The following is a 21,322-nucleotide window of genomic DNA, read 5'->3' on the forward strand; positions in this document are numbered from 1 at the left end:
TACCACGTATACACTCTTACCACACACTGATCACACTTGGAGAAAGAAAAGGAATGAAAAATAAAAAATGAAATGGATAAAGAACGGGCAAACTGAAAAACCGGCTTTAAAAGAGATAGACAGTAACACGTCTTATCTTAAAGGCGGTAGGAAAATAACTGATGGGTCACAGGTAGCCGTGGGCATTCTGGGTATACATGCCCCGTGACCTGGTATAGATGCCATTAGTCCCTGGATCTCACAAGTGTAATTTTAATTCTACCGGTTTCCAGCTTGGCGCTAGTAAATCCTAATGTTAAGACCGAAGGTTTGTTTCGTGTATGAACAAGTTAACTTTCTGAGTACTATCATCTCTTATTTGCTACATCTTCATTACTAATGACTGCATGTCAAGAGTCCCCTTACAGGGTTAGAGTTACACGAGTTTCTCTGCTTTCTTTCTGTCTTGTTCACCTTGGAGAATATAGGATTGAGGCCAAAGGCCACTCACTAGGACCTATGAGGTCATTCAGCATTGAAAAACAAATTGACAATAAAAAGGTTTGAAAGGTGTAACGAGGAAAACCTCGCAATTGCACAAATGAATCATTTGTTAGGAGAGGTTGGAAAGGAAGATGGAAGAAAGTGAACATGAACGGAGGTACAGTAAAAGGACTTAAAAGGGCTGCAGATAGGGGCCAAAGGGTAGCTGCAAAGAACCTTTAGAATACCTATATGCACCACATGAGATGCACTGACAGCATTAACAAACCCCCAGGCTTGTGCACTTTGTACCCGACGTTCCATCTCATCTAGGTTTTCCTCTATGACCTTTTCCCATAATTTTCTTGGTTATTCCAACTGGCCTTTGCTCTTCCTTTGAACAAACTACGACTCACATATTCCTACATTACCAAGATCTTGTTCCTTTTTCCAGCCTCTAGACATCAAATACTGTAATATCAAAATTTGCTCAACTGTTATATTTTCTCAGTGCACTCCAATAATAAATGTTAGCATTTTGTAGTCAAATCTAAAACTATTTTCTTCACTTTCTTTCCTTCATATATCTTCTTTGTAAACAGGACAGGCCTTATGTATCATGGATTTTTTTCTCCATTTACTAATGAGATATGCACTTAAGTACCTTTTATTTAACAATTTATCCCCAATTCACCTACGCTGTTGCTACTTCATTTTTTACTACCTTTTCAGTACATATTAGAAGTTCATAAAGTCCCCAAGGTGACAGAAATATTTTACATCTTAGGCCTGTCCTTCAACCAAATCATTCTCCCTCTCTTTGCCGTTTACCTTTAATTTTTCAATTTCAGACATCAAATATCCATTACTTTCTTGATATTTTGCAAAAATGTATTACATCTGTAAAACCATCTTTAGCATTCAGGGTAGTTTTACACTTATCTCTAACATCCCTTCCTCACCATCCATAAGGCCAAATTTCTTGGCAATTTGTCAAATGTCTTTTAAAGATCCTTAATATAGGACGTAGTCTTTTCCTTTTTGATGAGTAATTTTCATATAGTTGTCACATTGTAAAGACTACCTCTGTTGATCATTTCTCCAGCTTGAAGCCAAACAATCTCTGTTAATTTTCATGACTTTTCCGTTTTCCAATATTATAATAATATATACAAACTTCAGTTCTGAATGAGTCTCTCTTTCAGTTTTTTGTTAGCTTGCAGAATCCTATGAGTTAACAACATGTAAAGGTATAGAAATATTTACATTAAAAAAACTTTATTAAAAATAATAAATTCCAATTTTTAAATAGTAACTAATCAGATATTTGTACTCTGGTAGTAAAAATGATATTTAACATTTGTTATGTAAAAGAGACAAACATACTTATCCCAGCAAAGAAACATGCAAAATCTTGAAAATTCACATCAAACAATAAAAGTACAGTATTTTTCAAATGCAACAAATATAAACCATATGAATCTTTGCTATTATCTCTGTCTTTCATAAAAACCCTGCCATCCTTTTTCTTCTTCTTTGTCTGCATTTTCTGAGAGAAATGAAAGTTCTTATAATAAATTTGACTAGACAAATAATATGGAATGGTCTTCTTCAAGTGAATTTGATATATTTTTGGTACACTGAAGTCTTCCCGAAACATGAAATATTCACTAAAAACGTGTACAACTAACTGCTCAGTAGTAAGTAAACCTGCACCTAACTGCAAGACCTTTAGTATAGTTTCTGTATACTTCAAAAGACTGGAAAGAAATTCAGAGGGTCTGAAAACATCAATATTACACACACGTCCATCTGCATTTACATGTATACTGTCACTAACAATATACCATACAATCTGGACATGATAAGCCGTTTGGACTACCACTTCCAGAATGCAATTTGCTCTGTACTCTTCTTCAGCTCTTAAATCAATTAGGCTACAGGAATGCATGACACAGTTACCAATAAGAACATGATCTAAGCGAAAATAATTTCTGAATAAATATATATCTCCTTGTCCAACAGTAAAATCCTCACCATCAAAGTCATAATGATAAAAAGAACTCCCTTGTGTCTTAGTAAAAAGGTTTTTATATGCTTTTCTAAAAATGGACGGGGTAGGTATATCACTCCAACAATCATGTCTCTGAAGATGGTTTATTACCATTTCAGAATGATCCAAACTGATGCGATAAGTATTAAAATACCTGCAAAAAAAAAAGAAAGAATACAGTACATATGCCATTAGAAGCAGAAGGATAGATATGTAATTTAATTTAGTAAATTAAGAGAAAGTTGGAGTAAAATACAAAAAGAAAGAAGAAGGAAGTAAAGAAGGAATAGGAAGAAATAAAGAAGGAAAGAGAAAACTTTTTAGGCTAATCAAAGCACGACACAAAAGCTCTTAGGTCATAACCTATATAAAGCAAATAAAGGGAACAGATGGAAAAGTACTTAGGAAAGGGGGGACATTGTAAGATGGAAAAAAATATTTTTAAAACTGCTAAATGAAGAAAGTGGGATTCATAAGGAAGATGGATAACCAGATTTTGGAATGGTTAATGAGGTTAAGTGAGGAGAGGTAAAGGAAAATCTTAAAAGGATGAGGAGCAGTCAAGTTGTGGGCCAAATGTCATAACTGTTGAAGCACTGGGCAAGGAGAGAACATACTGTAGGAGTTAATGAAGAAAATTAAGCTATGGAAAATGAAATTATACCTAAAATAAAGAAGAGAGCACTCCTAATACCAATTTTCAAAGAGAGAAGAAATGTGCAAAGGTGCAAGAATTATAGAGAAAATAAATCAATGGCCCTTATCCTGGTAATATTTTAAAGAATTACAGACCATGGCCTTACACTGGAGGTTAAGATCAGAGGACAACTAGGCTTAATGTAAAGCTTTGGTACAATTGATGGAATATTCATAATGGAGTACAAGGAGCAGTAGAAATCTTCATATGGTCTTTATTGACCTACAAAAGTTAACTGAAGTGGGAAGAAGTTTGAGGGAGTGGGAGGCACCAGAAAAATATGATAGGTTGAGCCCATTCCTATAGTAATGACTGAAGATGTAAGGAAGGAGCCATCATAGTGTACAGTCTTATACTGATGACATTGTTGATGGTGGGAACTAGAGGGAAGCTAGAAAGAGAGAGAGAACTACTTGCAGTACTCATCAAAATAATAACCCTGGTAACACCACCTGGTTCATCATTCTGGCAAAAAAAGAATGGTATTTTTGGGTGAATGAACTGAGACAGAATAATACACCAGTTGTGTGATGTTGAGCATCCTTAGTGAGCATGACATTCCCATTTTTTCATCATTCAATTTGAGCGTGGCCACCATTGTGGATAGCATTTCAGGCATTTTCACCATGTTACACTGTGTAAAGTGGCATTTGTTCACTTATTATGGGCAAAACAATATGCTTACTATCTGAAGTTATTGCCCAGATAATAGTTTTGGAAGGGACGGGCCTTCAATGTGCCGGGGACTTCTTATGCATCTTACACATGAAGAGTTTAGGGATGTAAAGGAAGACAAGTCTGATGATGAGGAGGAAGATGATAAGAAGAAGAATGCTAGGCATACGTCTTCCTTTTCCTCTAACTGGTCCTACTCGCCTTACATACTGAAGGTCTGGTAAAGGCTGGCACCAAAGATGACGCAACACCTACTGGAGAATCTGCCGCAGGAAGCACTACTGCAACAAGCGGATTAATTTTCTTTGCAGTAGGTGATGAATTCAGGGCAGCTACAGACACATCAGAGTGCTACAGCCTCAGCAGATACCATAGGTAAGAATGCTCAGGTGTCCTTTTCCTCTACCAGGTTGTCAGGAATGGTGTGAAAGATGACCTACCAAGTATATTCAGTGTAGGCCTCATCTTCCATAGGTTCTCCACCAATAATGTCTTGTGAGTAGTACCTGGAATATCATGATCAAACGAGATGAAGAGTGAGGCAGCTGCCAAAAGAGCACCTCCCTCAGCAACTGCTTTGTCCCCAGACAAAAGGGAAGGTGCAGGTCTATCATACTATCCCTCCTTGAAGGGGTAGCTCTAGTAGACAGTGGAGTAGAAATTGAAGAAAGCTGTAGAAAGGAACCTGAAGGATTCAGGGGTGTCACATGCATATTCCCCCAGATGAAGCCATCAAGCACTTTTTTCCCTTTTCCTTCTTTTGCCAAACCTGTTCCACTGAGGCAAAACCAAAACTGCATAGTACTCCCTACATGGTGAAGCTCTAGTGCAGGACTTCTTAAAAAAGAACTAGCAAGGCAACAAAAAGAAAGAATAAACACACAATCAAACAAAATGAGCAGGCTGCTCATCAGATTTGTCAACAAAATTGGGACATTCAAAGAGTAGCACATCTGTTAGATACAGCAGCTAAAAGTCAATACAGGCAGTCCCTGCTTATCAGTGGCATTGGTTAACAGCATTTCGGCATTATGATGCTGGGCTAACAACACTGTTAATCAGATTTTCATTGCCAGATAAGCTGTTTATTGGCACTGGCAGGGAGTTGATCAGTGCGGTAAATGATTTTCGGTGCCACGTAACATGTTTATCAGCACTGGTAAGCAGTTTAGTGGTGCCGATCGGTGCTTATGGTGTCATAAACGCCATTTATTACCATAATTACTGTGTTCCGGTTATCAATGATTTTCAGTTATCAGCACTTGGCTGGGAACGTAACCCAAATCATTAACCGGGGACTGCCTGTAGTGACAGATGGGGGATGAGGTGTGCCCTCCAATTAACTCCCACCTCCATCAGTTAACTACCTTGTTACCAAGTTCAATGAGTGATTCCAGCTCACAATGAAAGATACTGCCATACAAAAGGAAAGGTTTGTATCAACAAACCTTTCCTTTGTTAATTTAATAAACACAAATCATTCACTACTGTAATGCTTCTAACTCCCCAAGTAAAATAAGGCAGTACATGAGTACCTCTTATAAAAAACAGACAGAAGATAGGCTAAGAACTACATCAAACAAGGCTCTTTTCCATGAAATCTTTCTCACATCCAGATAACAAACTTCCAAGTTGGCTGCTAACAATATGATGTATAACTATAAAAAATATTACATACATTTTTATAATAAAATGTTGTATGTATACTTACCGATTAATTACATAGCTATAAGTTCCACTTATATGGCAGCTTGAATTGAAATTTCGCTGGTTACTTCAAACCATTGTGTAAGTGACCAGTTCTGCCTCTAGTGGGAGAATAGGAAACAACTGTAAGGAGAAAGTTCAGTTTGTTCACACCTTAAGTCTATCAGTGAGGAGGGTGGGCTCCGATTCTGTAATTACTTGGTAAGTACGTAGTATACATAAAGCTTATATTTTATTATAAAAATGTCATTTTTTATACTATAAGTAACTTACCATGTAATTACACAGCTGATTCCTACACTGACAGGAGGTGGAGACATAGACTATACTATTCCAAAATATTATTTATGTCATAAATTGAAAAGATAAGTTGCTGGCATTGAATACAATGCTTGTCATTTCCTTATCAGTTAAGAGAGCTACTGGGATACTGCCTCTGGTTAGTGCTCATCTTAACCGATAAGTGGGAGTGTTACAGCAAGGTTCATGTCCAAATGTTGGTAAAGCATTATAGGTGCCCGTCCTTGCCCTGGGTGCAGCACAAAATTAAAATGACCATACAATATTGTCACCTACACTGGGATAAAACCACAACCCATTCACTGAGTGGTGGGTGCTTCAGGTGCATTGCACCCCCTAGCTCTGCAAACACTTGACACCACCTTATTACAGGGTGAAGAGATAATAGAAAAAAATATTACGCTTCCTTCTACTATTTCATGCCAGTGACTAGAAATAGTCCTGAACACCCATTTAACTTCCATAAAATTATTGAGAAATGAAGAAGGATTACATTCCCTGTAGTTCAAAGGCAGACTGGATGTACGAGGCATAAAATACATGTGGTTACTCTGACCTCCTTAGCTTTACTTACAAGGCAAACTGCTCTCCTGATTCTGAGTGTGCCTCAAGGTAAAAGTCCAAAAGTACAATGGCACGTTCTAGTCAGTGGATGAAACAGATCTTGCCCCATTGCTATAAATTCATGATGGTCCTCTGACTACTCCAAATGGGGGCAGATCTTATCCTCTCACAGAGCTGGTGTCAGGCTGCAGCTGGCACCAGAAGCGCTGTACACTAGTCAAGCTCAGGACTGGTGGGCACTCATGGGAGCTCAGAGGAAGAGATGGCACCAGGCTGTAACTGGCACCAAACGAGTAGGGCACTAGGCGAGCTGTGCACAGCTTGTGGCTCTATAGATGGTGTCAGACAGCAGCTGATGTCATATTGTAGCTGTCACCCAACAAAATGCGTGTCAGATGATACAAAAGTTTGAGGTGCTGTAAAGCCCTATCGATGGAAGCCAGGAGAGCTAGGAGCTCTAGTTTCACTCCTAAAGAAAGTGAAACAGGATGATTATAAACTTCCAGCAAGATGATGCAGAATGAAGGTAAGGGACATATTGTGCCTTAAAGCTAAAGAAGAGGCTGATCTGATGCCCTTAGCTTTCACATATAAAGAGGGCAAATGTTCTCCTTGAGCATATAAAAAATACCCAGCTCAGAATGTGATCTTAATCTGACCCTCTTCAGGAAAACTTGAAAGCTGTAACTGGACAGAGGGTTTACTATTTTTTCGGCTACAGCTCCCAGTGCAGACGAGAAAAGTCTCATCCTGTTAAAAGACCTTATCTAAAATCAAATAAATTTGGATCTCACTAGTATGTCCTAGTCGAAGTGAGAGGCTACTCTAAGGGAAATTGAGAAGAACTCAGGGGAACAAGTAAGAGACTTGACAGTCATGAAATACATCTAAGTTCTAGGAGATCAGATCCCTTCTCACTTGAACGTGCCAAAGACAAGATAAGGTCATCAAAGTTGGGTCCCTGTGCCTAAACACTTAGCTAACCATAGTCTGATACCCTTCACGAATGGAGTACGAAAGATGTAGATCTCCTCAGGTACAGAGGGGGCATCTGATAAAGGGTCATAGAATTCTCTAAGCGGAGCAGAGACTGCAACCCCAGCTTCAAAAATGGCCCACTTACTCTGGTAGACAAGGCTAGGAGAATGACATTTGCAACCACGATAGTTTATGCAATAAATCTAGCAGAAAAACTTTTTATTCACAAGCTCTTTACAGTAGTATTTTCATATAATACTAAGTTTACTGAGATTGAACAATAACAATAAAATTTATCTCTCTATCTCTTACTTACGTATGTCTATTTATTTTGTAGTATGATAAATAAATGATTTACCTAATAATTAATTTTAAAATATTAATAATTTTAATGTAAGAAATAGCGATTCCCTAACTTCGAGAAAGGAGGGCAGGGAGTAAATGGCAGTTTGATATGCGTATTGGTCTAAGGGGAAGGAGTCGTAAGGAGTTATCCTCTCTCTCTCTCTCTCCACAAGATGTGTGTGTATGTCAGTGGTAACTCTCTCCCTCTGTTTTGGCTGGAAGTGTTAGAAGTGTATGTGTATATCTTTAAGGGTAATACTACATTTTATGATAAAATAATAATTTACAGAACTAATTTTCAAATAATATTAAGTTTAAAGAGATTAAACAATAACAATGAAATTTCTCTCTCTCTCTTTCTTATTTACGTATGCTTATTTGCTTTGTATGTATGATAAATAAATGATTAACTAATAACTAGTTTTCAAATATTAATAAGATTAATAAAAGAAATGGCAATTTCCAGTCTTCAAGAGAGGAGGGCAGGGAGTAAATGAGTTTGATATACACATTGGCGAGCGGAAGGAGTCGTAAGGAGTTTCTCTCTCTCTCTCTCTCTCTCTCTCTCTCTCTCTCTCTCTCTCTCTCTCTCTCTTCTCTTCATTATTATTATTCTGTCTCAGAAATAATTCATAATTTCACCCTTGATGGTCAGATATATGATGTTGCCGATTCAATAGTCTCTCTCTCTCTCTCTCTCTCTCTCTCTCTCTCTCTCTCTCTCTCTCTCTCTCTCTCTCTCTCTCTCTGTTATTGCCTGTACAAATATATTTTCAATGGTAAAATGTTTAAGATGACTGAAATTATATTAATAATATATAATCTCAATGACTAATACAGCAATAGGATAATAATTTAAGGTATATTTGAAGTAGGATGTTATTTAAGGTATTTAAACATTCAAGATACACAGTTATAAGTGTTTTTAGTTGGGGTTCTATGTATTCAAAGGTTTTAACTTTGTGTGTGTGTGTGTGTGGTATGCATCCCTGCGAATACGAGGTGTCCACTGTATGTGTTCCAGTGGGAATGCACACCAATGAACTCCAGTTAAATAACCAGAAAATAATGACCAAGCTACCACCATCACTAGTGTTTACTCCATGACAACAGGAACAAACAAAGCTTTCTGTTATAATCATTTCTATTCTCCCGGTAGTGGGTGGAACTGGTCAGCTACACAATAGTTTGAAGTGTTACCCATGAAATTTTGAATTCAAACTGATTATATATCAGTTTAGTCAGTATTATTTTATTTCTATTTTCTGCATTGGTGAGATGTGGGCATTATTTAATGTATTAGAAACATATGTTTAATTTTGTAAGATGTCTTCAGATTGTAATGAAGTTGGGTTGTGTTGTGACGTCATAGAAGTGACATCGTAGACCACAAGATTGCTGCGGTGTGGGAGGCAAATGTAAACAAACAGAAAGAGATGAATTGCGAAGCTTATGGTTGTTCTGGTGGTGTCTATGAGAGCTCTCTTTAATGTCGAAATTTGTGGGTTGTAAGTCTGGTTGCGTGATTGTTGCAGATAGGAATAATGGGAGATAAGATGGAGAAGGGATTGTCCAAAATTTAACAGGATACAGGGCGAGTATAAAGGATGGGGAGGACAAGTCAAAGATTGGCTTGTGGTGTGTGGAGAAGAAGTGGAATAGATAGAGATGAACTTAAGGATAAAGAATTTTTAAAGAAAAGATAATCCTATCCAAATTAGATGAAGTTTATCTAAAAGGTACACTAATGGAGAATTACAGTAAAATAAAAAGCTATTTTAAAAGAGGAAGAGAATCTAGTGAAAAGATGAGAGATTTTCTAGTTAGGTTTGAAAAGGCAGAATCAAAGTGTAACAGAGCAATGGGGAAAAGCATGCTTAAAGGAGAAGCTAAGAGTTTTCATGTACAGTAACCTCTTAATTAACACGAGGGTTACGTTCCTGGAGAGCTCGCGTTAATTAAAAACCACGTTATTCAAACATATTTTTCCCATATGAAATAACAGGAATAAGGGGGTTATGTTCCTGGACTTGGGGAACTCTGTGCTTTTTTGCTAAGTACAACCAAATTGGATAACAGCAATATCGATTTGGCTTGCATTTCAACCATCGTACGATAGTAAACAATTACCGTAGTTATGTTATTAACAGCGTTATGTAGAATAGGACTGATGTATTTTTATGTAATAACTTTATTTGCTATAGATCAAAGATCAGCAAGGAAATATGCTGTTAAATTTAAACCAAGTTGTAGCAGAAGCTGAGTAAACTTTTCAAGCTGCTAATGACTGTTATCGTGCATTGGCAACATGGATAAAACTCCAGTCAAGTTATGCCATTAAATACAACTGCAGATAAAATAGAGAGAAAATCATTTTAATCAAAACTACTGGGCTTGAAACAACAAATTTTACTGTTGTTTTCACGCAAATAAAAGATAAATTACGTAAAGCTTGTATTACGATGAAATCAACTGAAAATAATCGAACAGAATCCCGCCTTTTTTTATTTGCAACTAAACTGATCCAATGCAATCTCTTAAAAAAATAATCTAGTTCACAACAAGACTTATTCAAGCCATATTTCGACTAAAAAATTCATTGTTCAACAAAAAATGACCTTGACTCATATAAGTAAAGTATCTAGATATTCGTTTATGCTAACTAGAAGCATGAAAATTTGCACAGAACTAAGTTAAATATGGTGAAATAAACTTGCATTTGCCATCAGCTGATTTCCAAACCAAAACATTGACCGCTATGTTATTATTTCATAACACAATAATATGAGGATACATACAATATTATTGGATACAGTGAAGTCATGTATAACTTTTTAAAAGATTCGTGGAAAAGATGCATATCATTCGTTATGTGTGTAATTATACATAGCCATCAGCAGCCTGACAATTATGCCGATGTCGGAATGAAGTTGATTCTCATTTTGTCAAAATTTTTTTTATTTTTTGCTTTATTAATAAATAAACAAAATCTTTCGCTTTAATAATAAATAAACAAAGTTTTTCACTTTATTAATAAATACATACTGTGCTTTGTCTTCGTTTATGTCGACAGCTGCTGTCTGCAGCGCCGATGATTTGAAAACAATGCTCAGGTGCCAATTTGCGTTAAATAGAAATTTTTGCGTTTTTTAAACATTTTTAAATATTTTCTGGCTCGCGTTAAATCGAAAACTCGTTAATTAAACACACGTTAATTGAGAGGTGACTGTATCAAAAAAGGCAAATCTCACAGAAAATACAAAAAACAAATGGTATTAGCAGCTTGTGGTCAAGCAAAGTTAGAATATACAACAGTGTCACAGATAATGAATAGAATATTTGAGGGATTAGGGAATAAAGAGGAAGGGGAATGGTCGGGTCAGAAGGCAATGCGAATTCTGGGAGAGAAAGAAAACCAAAGAGATTGGGGAAAATGAAATCGAGGTAGGGGTGGAAGAAATCCTACAAATAAAGAATGGAAGTACGTAACATTATGTGCAATATGCAAATCGGAATGACTAATGATTGTCCTCAAAATTTTCAAAATAGGAAGAAAACAGAACTAGACAACAAGGAAAAATAAGCAGAAAACAGAAACTGGACAAGAAGATAAAGTTTATATAGAAGTTAGTAAAATAAAGAAGGAATCTTGGGAGGAGGTTAATGCAATTTTAGACACAGGATGTAAATCAATAGTTTGTGGAGAATTCTGACTAGCATTCATTGTCAAGGGTTTGAATCAGGAAGAGTTGAGGAGAAGGAAGGATACTAAGAGAGTCTAATAAAGTATTTAATTCTGGTGAGCCATCATATAAGTTAAGATAGGAAGTGGAGATAAAATATGGAAGCTAACAGAATAAGCACAGTGGAGTGATGGTTTGAGAGAGAAAGAAAAGGAGGAAATAAAAAAGTTACTAACAGACGATACTGCAAGTTGTGAGGTATGCAAAAGATACAAAAAAAATTCCAGCTAGAACAGAAGTAGGATTGTCTTAGAGTAAAACTTTTAATGAAGTAGTAGCAAGGATATGGGAGAGATAGAAGAGAGAAAGTTCTTGGTAATGATAGATATGGCAGCAAGGTATTGTCAGGCTTTTTGGATAAAAGTTAAGAAGCCAAAAACTATTATAAAGGCACTTTTTGATGGGTGGTTTGCTATATTTGGAGTGCCTTGCAAAATATTGTCAGACAATGGGAGCAGATTTCAAAATGAAAAAGTAAGGAGGATGGCAGAAAGATGGAATACTAAAGTATTAGCCATAGCATTGGAATCTCCTTGAAGTTTGAGAAAGATGATAGAGGATGAGAAAGTGGAATGGCCCATTGCATTAACATGGGTAGCGTGTGCTAGGAACGGCTTAATAAATAACAGAGGTTTTTCTCCTAGCCAATTAGCATTTGGAAAATACTCCCTCTTTGCCTAATCTAATGGGAGAAGAGAGTTCAAGTCCTGCAAGCAGAGAAGGTAAGGAAGAGTACAGTACAGTAAGGGAAAAACTGAATTCAATGCATAGGACCTAAAAAGCGTTTGTCAACAATGATTCTTGTAATAAAATAAGAATTCCTTGTAATAAAATAAGAATTGCTTTAAATAAAAATGCCAGAGAACATAAATTTGAAGAAGCAGCAGTGGGAGATGAGGTATTCTATAACAAAGAAAATGAAAATGAATAGAGAGGACCTGCTCAGGTAATGGGAGTATTAGGTAAAACTGTGGTGGTTATACATGGGGATTTTCTAAGATAAGTATGGCTAGAATACATGTTATTAGGATTCAAAGATTATCACCAGAAACAGAAAAGATACCCAAAGTAGATAAAAACATATATTGTGAGAGATAAAAATCTTGTGACCCAAAGAAAGAGAACATAGACAGGCAGGAAGGAAGGGAGAAAATAATGGGCTGGAGAAGGAATGCAGACACAGAAAAGGCTATAGAAAGAGATGTGATAGAGGAAACAGTGGAAGATGAAGGGGAAAATGAGTTAATAGAAATGACCCAAATTCAAAAAGGGAAATAGAGCTATAAACAATTATACAGGACACGTAGAAGAATGGACTATATTAAGTCTTGGAGGAAAAAGATCAAGCAAATCTTCGGCTGATTCGTACAATGCACAAGACTCACAGTCGGGTGACAAGGGATGGGTTAACTTATGAGATTTTAGTCATGTAAAAAAAAATTGTAGATGAAGAAGAGGTTTTTCTAGGATTTGAAAATAGAAGCATAATGGAAGCTAAAGAAAAAGAACTACAAAGTTGGAGAGAAAGCAAGGTATGTGAGCTAAATGATGTTGGACAAAAAGTTATTTCTGCAAGATGGATAGTAACTGAAAAGGTAAAAGGGGGAAGGATATTTAAAGCAAGATTGGTAGCTAGAGGTTTTGCAGAAGAAATGGCTGAATGGGAAAAGGACAATACTGAAATTTTAAATTTTGTTTGACAATAATAAAATTGAAAGATTGAAACTGGTATACATAAGATGTAACAACTGCATATTTACAAGGTGATGAAATACAAAGAAAAGTATATTTAAATGTATTGGCAGGAGGGGGTGATTTTCGATCAACTTGGCAAAGTTGTGTTTTTCACAGTATCTCAGTTAATGGTGTACTGCACTACCAGACGTAAGATGACGCCAATCTGAAGCATTCTATTAGGTAAAAAAAATGTAATTTTGCAAGTGCAGGTGGATACTGAAAATTCCTTAGCTCAAGAACTGAGCTTCTGCTTTCCTCTTTATTTCCCTAAAATTCATTTTTTTTTTATCTTTTGTTCCTTCTAGTACATGATATGTACAATAAGTTTTCCCTCATAAAGACAAGTTGGTTCTGAACTGTTGTCAAAAACAACAAACACTACTTAGTTACACTCTAACTTTTGTAAGGAGATTGTTATTATCTCATCTTTTTATGTTCATCACCTTTACCAATAATTTTTTGGGTGCTTTTCTTTGCTTACAAGTGTTATTTTATCATAATTATGCCTTTTAAGAAGTTTAGTCACCGATGGGAAGCAAGTTCTTGTAATATTAGCAAAAATAAAGAAAGCCAAGAAAAGCACCCAAAAAATCACTGGGAAAGTTGATAAACACAAAAAAGATGCAATAATGAAACTCTCCCTATAAAAGCAAGTGTAACTAACTCGTGTTTGTAGTTGTTGACTAAAGTTCAGAACCAGCTAGTCTTTATTTTGTATTAGAGGCGACAGTATCTCTGAAAAATAGAGGGGACCAGGTGTCCACTAGGCTTTGAGTGTGACAGTAAGACAAACTTGACTGCCTTTTTCTGAAAATATTAGTTTTGAACATTCAAATTTCTATAACTAGGCTATTTATGATTGGATTTGAATACTTTAAAAAGCATTATATTCAGTAATTATTTGGGAATAATTTTGCACGTTAATTTTACATTTTTATTTGTATTATTTTTTACATATAACATTAAAATAATTTTTTTTTTTGTGCTATTTACTATTTTATTCTTTCAGAGTAAACAAAACCTAAATTGATCATTTTATTCATGTGGTTTTCTTCTTTATGATATAAACTTTGATTTTGTTTTTGATTATTTAAAACTGGTTGATAAATAATGTTGGTGAAGTTTTCAAAATTTGCAAAAAAAGTTATAAAAAAACAAAAATATATTCATAAATTTTTTTTCCTCCTATTAAAGAAAAATTTTGTGTACACATTCCTTGAAATACTATAAATCAGCACTGAAATTTTTATTACAATAGCTTCTTATGATAACCCAAACCCCCTGGCCTAGTGAGGATGGTTGGAGTGGATTATGGAAATTGAAGAAAAATGTTTAAAGGCTCGAGGATGTTGCAAAAGCATGGTATTGTAAGGTGGTAAAAGTAGTAGAGAAAATGAAGGATTTTCAAATGAAACCATTTGGAAATTGAAAGGGAAATTCCAAGTAGGAGAGCAAGAAAGTAAAAGTTTTAAGTATACAGGAGTAATAGTAGAGAATAAGGAAAATAGAATTTGTCTTAATCAGTGGCAGCATATAAATTCTATGAGAGAACCAGAAGCTAGAAGATTTACAGGCAATACATAAAATTATCATACGATGTTAGTGAATTAAGTGAAGTTTTTAAAGAAGGAACGACTCAAGATATGAAAAAGCTTACAAAAACTGTGGGGAAAAACTAAGAAAAGTTATAACAAGTGAACTTGAAGAAGAAAAGATTTATTGGGAAGCCTATGCAGATGCTTCATTTGGGAATATCGGTGGCCATACTCAATTGAGTTATATGATATCCTTGATAGAAGGTAAGAGGGGAAGTCCCATATGGTGGAAGTCCAGAAAATCCAAGAGAGTAGCAAAATCTACCATTGAAGCAGAAGCTGAGTGGGGGAGGCCATAGGATTGATATATTTCAAACATTTGTGGGAAGAAATAGTATGAAGGAGTAAATTGGTTAATACTGATAGTAAAACTGCAATAAAATTAAGTATGGGGATAAGTAGTAAGAGATTAAATAGATATTGCGGCAATAGGAGAAACAATAGAATCTGAGGAAAGAAAGAAGGCGAGTTGGATAAAAGGAACAGATCAAATAGCTGATATATTAACTAAAACAGGAGTTTCAGGGGAAAACATTAGAAATTATGTAGAGGGTAAAGAATTGGTAAAATGGGGGCATTATCTAATGTATAAAAAATATATGTTTAATTCTATAAGTTGTCTTAAGATTGTATTGAAGCTGGGTTGTGTTGTGTTGCTATCTTACAGGAAGTTACATCATAGAGCACAAGACGGTGGCAGTGTGGGGGGCAAATGCAAACTAGAAAGAGATGAATTGGGAGGCCCATGGTTATTCTGGTGGTATCTATGAGAGCTCTCCATAATGTGTAAATTTTTGGGTTGTAAGTCTGGTTGCACTGTTAGTTGTAGTCTTAAGCTGGATTATACAGGGGCCGAGGAATGTGAACAGGTGGGTAGATTACATGATTGTTGCATATAGCAAAGATCAGGCTAGAAAAATATTCACAAGCTGCCGTAAAAGTGGAACTTATAGCTACGTAATTACTTGATAAGCTACTTATATAAAAATTCTAGGCAATACACAATGCTACAGCAATCATGGGATAGAATGTGTATATTCCCAGGAGGATAGAGAAAGGGACAAGAAATAAACAGCTTTGCAAAGGTATCTGTACAAAAGGAGTTTACATAGACAAAAAAGGCACAGGAGCTAAGAAATAAGTCTATCCTAGGAAAAAGGTGTTTTCTGTAACCTAGCCATAACTACTTTATGTTTATTTCTGATGGAAGTTCATGGCTTGTACTCTTTGTCTAAGCTGGCACTAAAGACACTTGCAAAAGAACAGGTTTGTTTGTTATACAAATACTTGATACTTTTCTTCGAATTCCATTTCCTTTCAAAACTCAGTGAGTTGCTTAATTCAGTATCTTTACTTATTACAATAAAAATTTCAAAACAAAGATGGACAACATATTGTGTGCAGAATACTGATTTCAAGTGAGCTTCAACTACACTACTTCAACAAAGGAGAAACTGAGAGTAAACAGACATGAGAAGAGAGTATTAACTGCTTTTCACAAACACAAAACATCTTATTAATTGCAGTCAATTATGGTGCTGCAGCAAGGGAGAGAACACAGAATATACTTACAAAATTGTCTTTTCTTTCAACAATTCCGAAGCTAACTGGGAAACACTTTTCAGAGTAAAAGCAAGTAAAGCAACTGACATCCATCGACAATCTTCAACAACCCGCCTTCCTGATGTCAATTCAAGATCAAGTAATCTGTCAGTTAGATTCAACAGAGACTCCACTTGTTCCTGCAAGGTAGTCCAATGAATAGGAGGTCTGTCTTCTGAAGAAATAGGATTTCTTGCATTTAGCAAGTCAAATGTTCTGAAAACAGTAAATTCTCTTCATAAACAGACTTCAATAAAAGAAAGCCAAAAGACTTTTAAGGACATAAGTGAATTATGAAAATTTTTATGATAAAATTATTTGGATACTTGCCTACTGTTAAAGTTAGCTTGTATCTTTGCACCATTTGGTGCAATCAACATCTAAAATAGAAAAACAAATAATGCTTGACTAACCCACTAGGACTCTCTGTAATCACCTGTTTCCCACCAGGTGGTATAGGAATGTTTACGTTTTTGACAGAATTCTTCCCCATCACCCACTAAGATGTGGGGAGGTGGGAAGGTTTCCACTTTAATAACAGTTGGTAAGTATCCAAAGAATTAATTTTATCATAATTTTCATTATTTGGAATGAATCTTATCTACTGTTAAAGTTCGCTGACTATCACATTGAATGAGAGTAGAAGCTTCTAACATTCTTGCCTGTTGTGTGATCCTTACTGATAAGTGCTGTTGCCAGACATTGGAACCACAGCAGGGTATAAGGCCCTCATAGCGATCCCTGTTAGAGGATCCTTACAGGGAAAAGGTCTCTATCTCACAGAGTAATAGTGACTCCTGTGCCCGAGTCAAAAGCCCATAACTGACAGTCCAAAACAGACAAAACTTACAAGTGTTCAAAGCTTCCATATTTTATCTCCCCTTCTGTAACCAAACTGAAGATGTAACTTCATCACTGCACCTTCAATTTCCCTCAGATTCTTTCCCCTCCAACCCTCCAGTAATAATTCTTCCACATTCCTATTCCTCCTCAAAATTGGTATTCTTAAGTGACCCTGTTTGTTTTCTCTTAACTTCCCTCATTTCCCCTAATACTTCTATTATAATGCAATTTTCTTTCAAATTTATGGTTATACCCATTTTACTCATGGTTTTCTTACCTATTAATCATTTGTCTTTAAATAAAACTTTGTTCTTCAATGTCACTGGTTTTTCCATTACATATTCCTTTTGACTCACCAAAATTAAATACTTTTTTAGACCCTGTCTTAGTATCCTCCCTTCTCCTCAACTCTTCCTGATTCAAACCCACGACAATGCATGCTAGTCACAATTCCACACAAACTGTCGATTTACATCGTGTCTAAAATTGCATCAACCTCTTCCCAAGATTATTCCTCTATTTTGCTAACTTCTACATAAACTTTTTCTTCTTCTTGCCCAGTTCCTGATTTCTGCTTATTTTCTTCTCCTTGTCTAGCTACTGTATTCATCTTATTTTGAAAATTCTGAGGACAATCACAAGCCAAATGCCATTCCGATTTGCATATTGCACATAATGTTACTGCCTTTCATTTATATGATTTCTTTTACCCATACCTCAGTTCCATTTTCCCCAATATCTCTGGTTTTCCCTCTCCCTCCAAGAATCTGCATTGCCTTATGACCCCCACCATCCCCCTTCCTCTTTAGTCTCTAATACCTCAAATATTCTTTTCATTATCTGTGACACTGCTTTATATTCCAATTTTGCTTGACCACAAGCTGCTAATACCATTTGTTTTTTTATTTTCTGTGAGATTTGCTTGTTCTAATACATACATGAAAATCCTTAGCTTCTCCTTCAAGCATGCTTTTCCCATTGCTCTGTTACTCTCTGACTCTACCTTTTCATACCTAATTAGAAAATCTCTCATCTTTTTACTAGATTCTCTTCCTATTTTAAAATATTTCTTCATTTCACTGTAATTCTCCGTTGGCATTTCTTTTAGATAAAATTCATCTTGTTTGGATAGGATTATCTTTGAACCCTCTTTACCCTTAAGTTCATCTATATTCCCTACTACTTCAAAGGCTTTCCTTTTTAAGCTCATTCTTATCTCTATCCCTAGATATTTCACTTCTCCACACACCAGAAGCCAATCTTCGATGTGTCCTCTCCATCCTTTATACTTGCCCTGTATCCCGCTAAATTTTGGACAATCCCTTCTCCATCTTATCTCCCATCGTTCACTGACCCATCCATCTTTAAGCCACCACGCTTTGCTACCACTTGAATTTTTTTCCTGGTTTATTCTTTCCTATATGCAACAATCATACAATCTACTCACTTGTTCACATTCCTTAGCCCCAGTATATCCAGCTTGAGACTATGAACAACAAAACAACCAGACTTTCAACCCACAAATATCGAAAGAGGAGAAATCTCTCACAGACAACATCAACCATAAGTCTCCCGGTTGCTTCTACTCTTGTTTGTTTACATTTTTACACCACGCCACGCCCCCCATTTATGGCGTCCTAAACACAACTTCAATACAATTCTTAAGACGTTTTATAAAAAATCAAACATATGTTTTCTCATACAATGAACAATGCCCCACACTTCCCCAACACAAAAATAAAAATAAAACAACACTAACTAAACTGATATATAATCAATGATAAAAGCCAGGAGGCATAACAGAGAGTTCCAGCAATGTCACAGAATGCTGGTGACAAGTACATGCTGGTAGTAAGTACCAAACATCTGGGGGAGATATAACTGTGTAGGAAAAGGTAGATAATCCTTGCATGACATCACCACGGAACATGGACAACAGCAGGGGCCATGTGCACGATAATTTACAAAGTGATTGCCGAGAAGCAAGAGCCCATTCTATCACAAGGACAGCTTAATCTTAATAAATAAGCAGCAGAAGAGGAAGGGCTGCTAGTACAAATGGAACAGCTGTCAACATCTGACGAGTTCAAGGCAAAAGAGGTGACACTACAAGGAAAGTTAATGATTAACTAGAAAAGAATTGATGAATGGCTGCCAAACTACTCAAGTAAATACAGCATCTATAATCCCTACATAACTTCACCAGTCCACACACATCACTATGATATATGAGTCTTTAAATGCAAGCATGGTTCCCTGTCTACAGAGAAGACCAACAGTTGCAGACACCAAGGCTTTGACACTTTCTCTCTCCTGGTGGAAACCAATCTTCACTCTAATACACAGTCAAATTTCTAACCAATATAAGAAGAATATTTCTCAATTGCCTATAATTTTTCTCCTGAACCACAAAGGAAGCATAAGAAGGCAGAGCAGGAGTGAGAGAGGAATTAACCTATTAGGCAACACCAGAAGGAAAAGGAAAGGCTGAGTAGGCTTATGGCCTGCCTTATTGATTTTATCTACATAATCTATCAACCTCTCATGCCTTCTGATACTTCAGAAAATTATTCATCCTCTCATCAGATCACACCTTATCTTCTCTACAATGAGAAGAAAACCATAATCTTGCCTAAACATCTAAACTACCACGTGGCCATCATGAACAAGTGAAACACTCAGTTTACACAAACTTGTTCCTAATGTTTTCATCTCTGCTTTCTGTAGATGGCATAGTACAAAAATAGATAACAAACACAATACCATAGAGGAGAAAATCAGCCAGAAATATTCAAAATTATTACTGAACCCAATTCACACTGTACAAAGACACAGCCTGAAGAATTACGACAAGAACGTAAACATTCCAACACCACCTGGTGGAAACACAAGCTAGGTGCTAAGTGAGTTAGGGACTCAGAAGCTGGCAGACGCTCAAGAGTATGATTTGCAGCCAGAGAGCTGGGTGCCAGGTTAGCTTGGTGTTTGGAAGCTGGCGGATACTTGGAGCATGAACTGGCAGCAAGCTGTGGCTGGTGCATGAGGAGCTGAATGCAGGCAAGTTGGGGAACTCAGGAGCTGGCTGACACTAGCTAGGTGTCAGGCAAGTAGGAAATTGAGATGTCAAGTGCTCCTGGAAGTCAAGGAAGACCAAAACAATCTAAAGGAGAAAGAAGGATCCAGGTCTTGGATGGGACCTTGAACTTTCCTGATCAGAGATTGTACTTCTGCTAGATCCAAAACCCTCTCTGATCATGCAGAGTAAGTCACCAAGGTATTGGGAGACTTGGAAAGGTGGTTCTTTCCTTGAAAGGTATGGGGTAGCCTCTTTGAAAAACCTGCACCACCCAAGGTTCTGGCCCCCTTCGACTCCATTCCTTCCAAAATAGGTGCAGTCTGGCCCCAACAGGAGTGCAGAGGATTGGAGACTCACTTGGAGGAAGTCTTGGCGGAAGACTTCTTAAAGAATTTCAAAGAGGGCCGAAGGTTGGAATGGGGTCTCTCTTTAAGATATGACCTTCCTCCTCAAAAGGGCTGTTGCCGAGGCAAAAAACCTTGGCAGGAGCAACAGAAGTTGTCTGTGGACGCTTTGTTGACTGAGCTATCAAGTCATGTGTCAATTTCTTTTGAATGGCAGACAGAACCTCCTTCATAGTGTCTTGAGGGAACAAATGCAACTCATAGAGGGGTGAAAATAAGAGGTCCGACTTCTGAGTAACTATCATCCCTTAAGTATCAAAAGAACATCAAAGCTCTCGCTTTTTGGGTGTGGCACCTCAGATGGCACCAAGCGCCTGGATGGAGACTGGTGCTAGACAAAAAAAACGCCTGATACGAGAGAAGGTCCAAGCACCTAGGCACCAACATCTGGCACCCATCAGGAGAATTGGTAATATCCTAATGAGCACTAGGACAAAAAGTATGTACTTGAGAAGGCTCAAATACACAGATGCAGGAGCTGAGTCCTGATCCACTCCCTCTTCGTCAGACAACAAGGTGGTATCTCCACCTTCTTAAGAAA

At 36.7% G+C, this 21,322-nt stretch overlaps 1 protein-coding gene across 1 annotated transcript in view; it reads right to left on the reverse strand.

Moving 5' to 3' along the window:
* Nucleotides 1-867: 867 nt before the first annotated feature.
* The window catches only part of LOC135218921 (uncharacterized), a 33,594-nt gene continuing 13,139 nt past the window's right edge, over nucleotides 868-21,322 (reverse strand). Inside the window, exons 4-7 of the mRNA XM_064255363.1 lie at nucleotides 16,429-16,674; nucleotides 2,285-2,669; nucleotides 1,907-2,011; nucleotides 868-933 (exon numbers count right to left, since the gene is read on the reverse strand). Coding sequence (XP_064111433.1) covers nucleotides 868-933; nucleotides 1,907-2,011; nucleotides 2,285-2,669; nucleotides 16,429-16,674 — 802 coding nt within the window. The remainder of the gene's footprint in view (nucleotides 934-1,906; nucleotides 2,012-2,284; nucleotides 2,670-16,428; nucleotides 16,675-21,322) is intronic.

Source organism: Macrobrachium nipponense, chromosome 1, assembly GCF_015104395.2.
Source record: "Macrobrachium nipponense isolate FS-2020 chromosome 1, ASM1510439v2, whole genome shotgun sequence".
NCBI classification, from domain to species: Eukaryota; Metazoa; Arthropoda; class Malacostraca; order Decapoda; family Palaemonidae; genus Macrobrachium; species Macrobrachium nipponense.